The sequence below is a fragment of the Saprolegnia parasitica genome (genome assembly GCF_000151545.1).
Source record: "Saprolegnia parasitica CBS 223.65 unplaced genomic scaffold supercont2.142, whole genome shotgun sequence".
Taxonomy (NCBI): Eukaryota; Oomycota; class Saprolegniomycetes; order Saprolegniales; family Saprolegniaceae; genus Saprolegnia; species Saprolegnia parasitica.
The window spans coordinates 29,585-40,790 of record NW_012156536.1 but is presented as its reverse complement, the minus strand read 5'-3'; the positions used below and the strand labels follow the sequence as shown (position 1 = coordinate 40,790).

Here is an 11,206-nt window from a genome sequence, read left to right as displayed (position 1 = left end):
CAGCGACAGCAGCAGCCAGCAGCAGGAGGCCGCCCCGGCCGCCGCCGCGCCCCAGCAGGCCAACCCTTGCGCCAACCAGAACAAGTCGTTCATGGACTGCCTCAACGCTAACAGCAACGACGTCGCCGCGTGCCAGTTCTACTTTGACCAGTTCAAGATGTGCGAGCGCCAGGCCCAGCAGCAGTTCTAAGCGTCCTGCCTCCATATATTAGAAACACGTAACTAAGCAACGACATAAGCCACACGTGCGTGCATTGTCTTGCACCCAAACCCTCCATTTCCCGTCTACCCTGACGTCACGAGCCTCAATCAATGCTACCAAGAATCCTGCGTATCCACTCGGGGACATTTGCCAGTACGGCCCGCACCTATTGCGCGACAAAAAGCAAGGCGCAGATACGCTGACACGTACGGCCACGCGAGGCTGCATAAACCCGGCAAGCAGACACCCCGAGCAGGCAGCCAGCTTTCCAAACCAGGTTCGCCATGACCAGCTTCGACCAGCATTGCCTTGGTGGTTCATGACTGTCTAGCGTCATCCTGACCAAGCTGGCCGCCTCTTGCCACGGAAAAGACATCCTTCTTGCCAGCGATGCACAACGCCCGACGATATGCTGCCGTCGTATAGGTTGGCCTGTGAGTAGAGTTTGTCGAGCGTCATGACCTCTACTTGTCGGCTATAAAAATTGAAAATCCACAAAAATGTTGCAAAAATCCTGCCGGCGATGTCAGCATCGTCATCATGGACAGAGCCAATACTGTATGGTTTGACTCGTAGTGGACAGAGCTAATGGTGGACAGGACACCGTATCATCAGTCGGTGCATGGTACAGACGCATGACGCGTTTAGGATGTGTCCATGATGTCGCCAAGGGGACAATCGCATGAACATGCACGCGATACCGATGCATCATGCATGATCACGCAACGACGACGAAGATGTTCACTCGAATAATGGGGTGTCTGCGACGCGGGCCTGCGACGACGCGCCACCATGCTCCTCTCTCCGTACTACGCAGTTGATGGAGGCACGCGCATGCTACACAGGTACTAGCAGTTCCTTCGTCTGTCTTCGCAGCACTCGCGGGACAACGCGCCGAACGACGGTCGCTTCTTGATTATCCTCAGCACCAAAACTGCACTTTGACACTACGACGACCGCGTAATCAAGTCGGGTATACAAACACCAAGTGGATTTCGGCCCCGCATGATTGCATCATCCAAATGCTGCGACATGCGCTTGGATTTGGCCACTCGTTGGCCGACCCGAGGTTGACACAAGAGCTCATTTTCCATTTTCGCTTGCAAAAGCACCATCAATATGCTCTACAAGATCGAGAACGTCCATGGCGTCCACGCCAAGATCGTGGCCGTGGGCGAGCACGAAGAGACGACGTACTACGTGGTGCAGATCCACCACGGCGACCGCTCCTACTACGTTGCGAAGCGCTACTCCGAGTTCCACGCGCTCTGGACGACGCTCTACGCGGCTGCCCGCGCGCACGCCGGCCGCGACAACTGCACGCTCTGCTCGCACCTCCCGCGCTTCCCGAAGAAGCTCTTTTTCTCGACCAAGGCCTCGCGCCAGCGCCGCTTCGAGGACCTCCAAGCCTTCTTGAAAGCCACGTTGCTCGCGATCCAAGGCGACCTCTGCGACGAAGCGCACCTCTGCAGCGGCGCGAAAGCGATCCTGAGCTTCCTTTCGATCTACGACAAGAGCAAACAAGCGCCGACCATGTACGACAGCGTCCAACTCGACACGATCCACCCGGACGCGTGGTACCGCAGCCGCCGCAACACCGAAGTGCTCTCCACTTCGACGAGCCACTCAAGCCACCGGAGCAGCCTCGACGTGCACGACCTTGCGTTCTACGCGACGACGCCGGCTTCGACCGCTGCCGGCCCTTCCTTGTAGAGCCGTGATTCAATCTTATTATTAGCACTGCGAAAATAGACTATTTATTATCATGCCGCCATTCAATGTACCATGCGTATCGGAAAGCTTCGCCGCGGGACACCTCTTACAGTCGGAGCAAGGGAAGGAAATACCCTTGTAGAAGCACGTGCGCCTGACCAGTGAAGGAGCTTCTTCACAAAACCATGCCTTGCTTGATGCTCGGCAAGGGTCCATTCTTGATACACAGATACATGGAGCGCAGCGGGCAAAACGTCGAAACGGCGATAATTCTTGAAACATTGATACGAACTGTTTGTCTTCGGAACGACAGCGCTCTATTGCTTCATGCGCGGCTCGCTTTTCATTTGTAGACGCTGCCATCGTTCTATCCGAGCGGTGCGGTGTGCTTGCCGCCGTCTCGGGAGTTGCGCTTGGCGTCAAAGGGCACACAAGAAAAATGGAGTGAACGACGTCGCTAGCCATGGGAGTGGTAGTGCCCCAAGGATGCGTGATCGGCGGGCGGCGTGTGCGATGACGATGTGTGCGTTGCTATTAGTTAAGCAGCTGAGTGCTTGGTGTGCTCTTTACGCTTCTGATTTTCTTATTGACAAGCGCGGACGTCGAGGTGTCACAGTTGGCTGGTCGATGGTAAGAGCAGTCAGTTGAGAATGTAGCTAGCAGTGGTAGGGTTCCATGGCGCCTTGGTGCATCTTGGTTGGACCAAGGCGCCTTGAAGTGTATCATCTCGACCACGTCTTGGCTGCTGCTGCTTGTCGGCGTCTCGCTTGGTCCGACCAAGGGCCTAAGAGCGACCTTTTTAATGTCGGTGGGAACTTGGGCGCGTGCATGGCGCTGGCCGTTTATTGCAGGAAATAATTAAACAAATCACTAAGCGCTACGATTCCTACACAGCGGCGGCTCTCGTCCGCGCAAACCAAGTGGTGCGCCTTGGCGGCCGCAAACTTCTCAAAGAGCATATGCAGCGTGTCCTGCTTGGCGCAAAAGTGGAGGTTGTCGCCCAAAATACCCTACACGCCTGCATCAGTCCAGGCTCAAACGTGTACAATCACAAGAGGTATACCTCGGCTTGCTGGACGCGCAAGATATCGCCGACCGCCGCGTCCAGCGTCGAGATCGTTCTGTCCTTGACGAGTTCCTACATAACACCGACGCATGAGCTTGGTTAAGACATCCATATGGTACGCTACCGTGACGTCCGAGACCGAGTAAAGATTTACGACCGCGCCTACAAATTGCAGTGAGCTCCATGTTGGCCAAACCATATATAAATACCGTTGGCATCGACAATCGGCACCGCGGATATCCGTTGCTCCATGAGCGTGTGCAAGACGTGGATGAGCGGCGTGTCTTCGGGCACCGTGATGAGATTCGTGAACGTGCCAATGCCGAGCTCGACGATCGACTGGTCAAAGAGCCGGCGCTGCTCGCGAAAGGTCGAGACAAGGTACTCGAGGATGCCAAAGTGCGTGAGGATCGAGAGCACCGAGTTTTGCTGCGTGTCGAGGACCGCGAGGCGGTGCAATTGGTGCGTGCGAAGCAAGAGAAGTGCCGAGAGGAGCGAGTCTTCGGGCGAGACGTACAGCATCTGCGAGTGCGTCGGCGGCAAGAGATTCATGCGCAGGCTCAGCGCCTTCCAGGACGCAATGCTGTGCTCGGCCGCCGCGTTCATCGGCGATCCTGTGCTGTAAAAGTGGCGCAAAATGTTGACAAAGTCCGTCGACGTAAACATGCCCACAAAGCAGCCTTGGTCCGCGTCCCAGAGCGGCACCGACTTGATGTGGTGCTCGACGAGCGCAAAGAACGCGAGGTTCATCGGGATCTTGACGTCAAAGACGACCACTTTGCCAGAGTTCTTGATGACGTCGTAGCACTTGCACGTCTCTAAGAAATGGCGGATCACGCGCCGGCCTTCCTCGATGACATTCATCGCGTACGCGTCCATGCTCATCGAGAGGTCCAGGTTGCCTTCCTTGTACGCGTCCAGCCGAAAGTTCGAGAGCTCTCCAAGGCTAGACGACGGGATCTCGAGCGGCGGGACCGCGATGCGCACGCCCTCAAAGACGCCGCCGTCGCTGCCGAGGCTGCCCATGTCCACGTCCATCGCGTCGTCGAGGCTTCGCCGGCTCGTGTACCCTTGCTCCGACATGCGGCGGCCATACGGGTGCTCGCCGTTAGGCGACGGGCCCATGGCCTCGGACGCAGCGCGCTGGGCGCGGCTCGGGTGCTCCGACGCCATCTTCTGGGGTCTGTGTGCCAATATCGGAAATCCGCGGCCCCGAGCGTCCTTTTTATCCGCTACAAATTTCAAGACATAATTCAAACACAGAGAAAAATACACTTCTTCGTTCCAATATTCTTCCGCCGGCTGTATCCGGATGCGGCAGGTGGCAGCGCGGAGGAGCTCAACGGACGCGGCTCCATGACGCCAAGCATGACGCAAGGTACCTCTGCGGAAGCTACGTCCATGCAGTTGAGCATGGCTGTAAGAGGGTGCGATAGAGAGTCGTCGCCTCTTGGCTTTTCCAGGAAGGATGGTCGGAGCAGCAAGGACCGCCACGCGCCGAGCAGCCGACGGCCGCATCCGAGAGATCGTCGACCGATGAGCCTAGTACGTTCGGCTATAATAGCGAGACTCTGCATGCATGAGGTGGCAACGACGTGCCTGATGCAGGCGCCCATCGTCTTCGTACTGCTGGGATGCAGTATTTGGTGCCAATGGCCACTTCATGCTACTACTGGTAGAACTCTGGCGGAGGAAGAGCTGCCTCACGACGCGCTATCACCGAGTCCTCGCTTGCGTCCCTGCTTGGTGAAGCCAATCTGTAGCACTACCATTCCTCTTATTTGTTGCTGGTATACAGGCATATAAGACCATAGTGGCAAGTTAGATTAGGGACAATAATGCAAGAGCGGACTATCAAGTAGCTCACGCAGCCTGGTACGGGGCGTCGTTGTTGTTGTTGGCCGCAGCCGCCGGCGATGGCTTGGTGCACTGGGCCTGAATGAGGAGACCGACGAGAAACGTGCTGAAAAAGAGGCCCACGACGAGGTTCGGGCTCAAGCTTGAACCTCCGTTCTTGCTGTTGGTGGTCGTCGTGTATGTGTAGCCATCACTTGTGGTGTAGCGGTACGTTGTCGAGTAGCTGCTAGAGCCCGTGTCTTTCCCGATAACGTAGACGGAGATCGCGAGTGTGATCATTAGGGCGCCACTGAGCGCCGTCGAGAAAAGTTGCGCACGCTCGTGGCGGCCGCCCCAACCACCAAGCGCGCCACTGACGGCGGTGGCAGCAAGCAGCACGAGAAATGGGGAGGCTGCGCTGCTAAAGGCCGCCGTCAGCGCAAAGGCGGGAAAACCCACAATCAAGAAACCGCGCGAGGACGGCGCCAGACACGGCAAGACCAATGCGACGGAGGCAAAGACGGTAAAGGCGACAGCGCCGCCGACCGTGATGTCGCTCGAGACGGCGCGACCAAACATCCACGCAAAGGTAAACGCGTAGAAGAAGCACGAGACGAGCGCCGAGTACATGGGAATGCCAGCGCCGTAGAAGACCATGGGCATTGCCAGAAAGAGCACGATTGTGGCGAGAACCAAGTCGAAGCCGCCGCCGTTGTCAAACATGATGCTGTCGGAGTAAATTGGAAAATGAGTGTCTTGGTTGATAACGTTTTGGTACGTTCAAGCATCGTGTTGAAGGAGCATAGAAGGGACTCCGAGTGGATTCACCACTGTGACACCGCCGTGTCCAACATGGGGAGCGATGGACACATTATGGAGAAGCACCATACTAGAAACAAGTATAATTACGACATGGTGGACTAGGTTCGACAAGGCGATATGGGATCGCGGCTGCTGTCACACAGACGAGGACACGAGCTGGTGGATAGCTCTGGTGGATCGAAGGCGCATCCGGATAAGTTGACAAATGGCACTAACCTCCCAGTCGGTGGCAGTTCTTGCAACGTCCTAGACCTGTGGCCCAGCGCAGGTGGTATACATCGACTTGTGTTGTTGAAGTGGGTCTTCTATGTGTAGATATAATAAAACTATGCTAAATAAAATTGTCCGACTTTCTTCGTTGTGCGTACTCGGTTGAGGGACTTGATTTAGGCTGGCGGAGGCAGGAGCGCGATCCGCGAGGTGACGTCCCAGCCACTCGTGTTGGACGAGGAGCCGGAGAAGTCGACGAAGAGCCGGCTGCTCGGGCTCTTGTACGAGGTTGTGGTGCAAGTGCAGTTGAGCGACGCGTGCCGCCTTGACGGCAATCGTCCATGGACTTGGGAGCAGTAGGTCGGCGCGAATGACGCGATCGTTCCAGACTCGCCAGACGTTGAACCAGACGCAGGCGCGTAGCACGGGCCAGAAGTAACGGAACGCGGCTTGGTGCATGTTGGACGCCGTCTTGGGCGTCGAGTAGAGGTAGCCGGAGAGCGTAGTCGGCAAGGTCACGCCCAAAGGGACCGTGACGGCGTGAAGCGTGCTCCACACGTCCTTGATGAAGTCGCAGTCGACGAGGAATTGGCGGTACGTCTCGTGCTTGGGGCAGAAGAGGCACGCTTGGTCGGCCCTGTCGAGCCAGTGCAAATGTGCGCGGAACTTCACCGCGCGGAGCATTACTTGGTTAGTCGCACTCTACCTAACGCTACCCAATTGTATTTAGCCGTGTTCGGATCCCCACGTTCTCAAACATCGTGCCAGGCTGCGTCGTTGCCTCAGAGTAGAGTTGGCCTTGACTTGGGTTGGCCAGCATTCTCGATTTGAATGTTGCTACATTGCACGTGTCATCTTGTCACGATATCGCCTGTACGATGACTGCAATTTCTTCCTCGTCATTTTACTGCCTTTGCATGGACGGCACTCTTCTGCTGCTCGGCGTCCCCGACGTTTTTGCGCTCTTTTCCGACCACCGTCGGAGGGGCTGATGCGGCCGCCACCAAGGCACGTGGCTTATTTCGGTGGCGCTTATGAGGTCCCACCAGCAACTGCCAATGGTGAGTGAATGGGTTTGAGTGATCCGCCAGCTCGCAAGCGACAGCTACCTACACATTGAAGGGTCAATACAATGCACATTGGCCTTGCTACATTTGAACACACGACGACGACCAAGAAAGATGCTTGCATGCCGCTTGTCAAGCTGTGCCTCGATAATTCCGTTGCCAACGTTAATGGGAAAGAGAAGATACGGACAACACCTACGGGGCTCGAACCCCGCACCTCCTGCATGTGAAGCAGGATTCCACCGACTGGACAAAAGGTGATCGACTAGATGCCATCTGCATCTTGACAAGGCTAATCCATGTGCAAGTTGTCTCGATAGCGAGTGGAAAATACCACATGGGCTCGAACGTGACTAGTGCACCACGAATGGCAAGCCAAAAACGTTGATGACGGTCGCGACTACTCCTTTCCATATACCAACGTGAAGAGATCTACCATACCAGCTCGAGTGTGAGGACAGCGAAATCTCCTACTTGCCATTCCGTCCCAATAGCAACTATATTTTAAGGACAACAAGTTTAAGGACCGCGTCGCGATTTTTAATGCGATGGCGGGCGTTGCAACCGTTGGTTTCATTCTCCCTTTTCTCTTCTTCATGCCGGACGTTATACGTGACGACGATGCGTGGCGCCTGGACGTGCGCGTCGCTGTCAAGGCGCAAATCCAGGCTCGCGTCGCTTCCAAGCTTCATGACCGCAGCCTCCTCAATCCTCTCGACGAAGCCTTTGCAAAGGAGCCGCTGCACTGCCATATCTTGCACACGGCGTGTGATATCCTCACCAGTGTACGTACCCGTTCCTGGTTGCTTCAACGCCCATTTTCATTCTTTCCAGTGCTTGCATGCCTCGTCCATGGACACGATGCCTGTCCGCATGCAGCTCGAGATTGCCCATCGTCTTCTCTCCAAGGTGCGAGACCCTTCTGAAATGTCATCCAAGACCAATCCTTGGTAGGAACTGGAGCGCGTGCCGTCGCAAGACGAAGCCCGCGTCGCCAAGGCGCGCCTGCGACCGCGGCGTCTCCGATCGACGGCTTGAGTTGGCTGACTGTAGTGTGTGAATAAAAACGTCATAAATTACTCGAGAAGATCATGGTGACCAGTCCGTGCGACTTGCACACGAACTCGCTGCACGATAAAAGTGGGCCTTCGTGGGCTCAAAGGGCAAGGTATCCATGCTGGCGTCGTCCGTCAGCGCGTCAACACCGAGGAAGGTGCGAAGGCGCGTGGCGGCGTCACATGTCGTGTCGTCGTCGCAGAGGTCGTCTTGGAGCGCAATGATGAGGAGCTTGAGGTAGCTTCGTAGCGCGTCGAGGCGGCTCAGCGCGAGATCGTGCGAGCGAAACATCTTCTTCTTGGGAAAATCAAGGTCGACGACGTCGGTCGCGACCTCGGCGTGGCAGTCGTCGTCGGGCGGCGCGGCGAAATGCGCATGCAGCGCCGACCAGAGTTCGTGAAAGTCTGAGTAGCGCTTCGCGATGCTCCACGCTGACGTGCCATGCTCGACTTCGATGACGTAGTAGACGATGCTGTCGGCGGCCTCGGCAACGGCGGCGACCTTGGCCCGCAGCGAGCGCACTTGCTCGATCCGGTAGACCATCACGTCGTCTTGTGCTTGTTGCTGGCAAATGCAAACTGAAATCGTTGAACCAAGAATGCAAGTGCAACTCTGAAACGGCAGCGATTGGTCCAATTCAAGAGTACCCACGCGTTTGATTGGTGGAATGCATGCTTTTTGCGGATTGGGTAAAATACAGAGAAAAAGTATCTTGCAGCCGACGACCATCACTGCACCTATTGTCGTTGCGCGCACCTATTTCACAGCGCCAACGCCAAGCCCTCGTATAGAACCTACGTACCATCTTTACAATCCGGTTTCAACGTGCATCGTCGCCGGCCCGCCGTCCCATGATATCGGGTCCAAGAAAGGCGACTTGAGAACACCGTCGCGCTGGATTCGAATCGGTGCTTGCTGTGAAATGTTTCGTAGCATCGACCCAATTGAACCATCCAAGCGGTAAGCCGAGCATGGTTGTACTTGATTGGACGAGAATCATGTGGGCGATGAAAAGGTTGCAAAGAAGCACCGTTCGCACTCCGAGGTCATTGGCTACTTTGAAGCTTGGGCGTGCGTGCCTCTTTCTCGGGCTTCTTTCTGTGGAGCCGCGCGCCCATGGCGGCTGCGATTCGTAGAGAGTCGGATATCTTGAAGGCCAGGACCAGGCCTTCCTCTTTGTCGCAGTTGTCCACAAGTGTCAGCGCCGGCGGACTCGGCGCAATGTTGACGCGGAGCGGTCGAAACGCCGGCGTCATCTGGACTGGATACGGCGCTCGCGACGAATCCGACGGCTGTAAACTGCTACAGCACGCGCATGGCCTGCATCGCGATGCGGGGCGAGGAGTCGATGAAGCCGTCGACGGGTGTAGTTCGTGGCCCTTTCCGTGGCACCTCGAATGTAAGCAAATCCACCTGCAACGCCCCGCTGTACATGCGCGCCACTGACAACGCTGACCCAGTAGTACTGCGTCATCTTCGTGTCAAATGGCAAATGAGATCGGTGGTTTCAGCTTTGGATTTGCGCGGGAATCGATCTTGGCAGAGGCGACGTGCTGCCCATCACCCTCCAACATTTCAGATGGCTCTGGCTTGCTGTTTAAAACCACCGATGACATTGCCAGAATGTATGCATAGTGTGGAAGAAAGCAAACATTCGATGCGGTTTTAAACAGTGGGTGCCCGCCCAAGATTGCACATCGAAACGATGGCGGCGACGGTCGACCTCTGTGCGCTGACCATGGCCGAGTACGAGAAGACCTTTAGCGACCCGAGCAACTACTTCCATCCGTGCCCAGCGCTCACCGACATCTACGCCTTCAAGGTCGATCGCACCAAGCGCGACGGCTACTGCAGCAACACGTCCTGCTACGGCCTCTTCACGGTGCTGAACGCGTGGATGGCCAACGCCGCCAAGGCGAGCACGCCCTACTCGTGCCTCTTTCTCGACACGAGCACGGATTCCAAGGTGCCGATATCGACCATGAACTGCACAAACGCATTCCCGACGCCGACGTTTACAACGCCGCCGTCGGCTGCCACCGCCGTACCAGGCGTCACCAGTGCGTCCGCCTCGGCCACGCCACAAGTCAGCTTCCAAAACCAAACGACGACAGACGCATCCAACAACAGCTTGTGGCTCGCTATTGTCGGCTGCGCTGTCGCAGTGGCCCTCATTGGCGCCTACGTTGTGTACCGTCTCCGCTTCCAACACCGACCGCAAGCCGCTGGCGACGATTTTCATCTGCTGGAGGCGACGCCGGCAAAGACGGGCTCTACCAAGGACACGCAGGCATCGTTGCCGGATGACGTGGATACTCTGGACGCGCTGCAGCTCTGGCGCCTCGATTCGCGCGAAGTGACGCTCGAGCGCAAGCTGGCCGAAGGTGCCTTTGGTGAAGTCTGGTATGGCACCTACATGGACGAGCCCGTCGCGATCAAGACGCTGCTCAAGACGACCACCGCGACGGTCCACGCCTTCTTGGCCGAGATCCAGCTCGTTGCCAAGTGAGGTTTCACTTTGCATATCGCCGTGGTCTAATGCCGTGGCATGTAGGATGGACTGCGACCACATTGTTCGCTTCATTGGCGTCAGCTACAAGCGCCTCGCTGACGTCCAACTCATTACGGAGTTTATGGACCGCGGCGACCTCCGGACCGCGCTCATGGCGACGGCGGTGGATGCATACCCGTGGGTGGAGAAGCTCTCGGTCGCCCTGGCGATTGCGGACGCACTCGTCTACCTGCACCTCCTCGACCCCAAGGTTGTCCATCGCGACCTCAAGTCCCGCAACATTCTCTTGGATTCGGTCAAAGGTGCAAAGCTCACTGACTTTGGCATCTCGCGCGAGCAATGGGACGACGAGACAATGACAATCGGCGTTGGCACGTACCGCTGGATGGCGCCCGAGGTCCTCATTGACGGCCACTACTCGACGGCCGCCGACATGTACTCGTTCGGCGTCATCTGCACCGAGCTCGACACGCACGCGGTAGTCCTTTCGTCGTCATGCATTGCGCTGTACTCATGCAAAATGGTCTCTGGTAGCTGCCGTACGCGGACAAGTGCACGCCGGCGGGCAACCCGCTCACGGAGAGTGTGATCATGGCCAAGGTCATGGCCGGCGAGCTGCGGCCGTCCTTCCGCGACGCTTGTCCGAGCTGGTTTCGCGCACTCGGTGTCTCGTGCATGGACCCGCCCAACGGTGCGGCCGACAGCGATGGAGGTCGCATATG

At 56.9% G+C, this 11,206-nt stretch overlaps 6 protein-coding genes and 1 non-coding gene across 7 annotated transcripts; 3 read left to right on the top strand and 4 right to left on the bottom strand.

The window, feature by feature from the left end:
- Positions 1–1,303: 1,303 nt before the first annotated feature.
- On the top strand, positions 1,304–1,976 carry SPRG_14739 (hypothetical protein). Its single transcript, XM_012354008.1, has one exon. It carries the CDS (start codon positions 1,322–1,324, stop codon positions 1,913–1,915), a length of 594 nt encoding a protein of 197 aa, XP_012209398.1. The 5' UTR covers positions 1,304–1,321; the 3' UTR covers positions 1,916–1,976.
- Positions 1,977–2,721: 745 nt separating this feature from the next.
- SPRG_14738 (hypothetical protein) lies at positions 2,722–4,208 on the bottom strand. Its single transcript, XM_012354007.1, has 4 exons — positions 3,191–4,208; positions 3,106–3,143; positions 2,979–3,053; positions 2,722–2,925 (listed from the first exon to the last, which is right to left on the bottom strand). Exons 1-4 carry the CDS (start codon positions 4,152–4,154, stop codon positions 2,758–2,760), a joined length of 1,245 nt encoding a protein of 414 aa, XP_012209397.1. The 5' UTR covers positions 4,155–4,208; the 3' UTR covers positions 2,722–2,757.
- Positions 4,209–4,844: 636 nt separating this feature from the next.
- SPRG_14737 (hypothetical protein) lies at positions 4,845–5,540 on the bottom strand (the record flags this gene model as incomplete). Its single annotated transcript, XM_012354006.1, has 1 exon — positions 4,845–5,540. The coding sequence occupies one exon, from the start codon at positions 5,538–5,540 to the stop codon at positions 4,845–4,847; it is 696 nt and encodes a 231-aa protein (XP_012209396.1).
- A 1,566-nt stretch (positions 5,541–7,106) lies between these two features.
- On the bottom strand, positions 7,107–7,177 carry SPRG_30191. The gene has a single exon. It is a non-coding gene; the product is annotated as a tRNA-Val (tRNA).
- A 328-nt stretch (positions 7,178–7,505) lies between these two features.
- SPRG_14736 (hypothetical protein) lies at positions 7,506–7,954 on the top strand (the record flags this gene model as incomplete). The annotated part of the gene is made up of 3 exons (XM_012354005.1): positions 7,506–7,701; positions 7,751–7,825; positions 7,871–7,954. The coding sequence occupies exons 1-3, from the start codon at positions 7,513–7,515 to the stop codon at positions 7,952–7,954; spliced, it is 348 nt and encodes a 115-aa protein (XP_012209395.1). The 5' UTR covers positions 7,506–7,512.
- Positions 7,955–7,969: 15 nt separating this feature from the next.
- On the bottom strand, positions 7,970–8,539 carry SPRG_14735 (hypothetical protein). Its single transcript, XM_012354004.1, has one exon. It carries the CDS (start codon positions 8,513–8,515, stop codon positions 8,006–8,008), a length of 510 nt encoding a protein of 169 aa, XP_012209394.1. The 5' UTR covers positions 8,516–8,539; the 3' UTR covers positions 7,970–8,005.
- A 1,138-nt stretch (positions 8,540–9,677) lies between these two features.
- Positions 9,678–11,174, top strand: SPRG_14734 (TKL protein kinase; the record flags this gene model as incomplete). The annotated part of the gene is made up of 3 exons (XM_012354003.1): positions 9,678–10,477; positions 10,527–10,962; positions 11,019–11,174. Coding segments are annotated over 3 exons (1,392 nt in total), but the record flags the coding sequence as incomplete, so codon positions are not given.
- Positions 11,175–11,206: the final 32 nt, after the last annotated feature.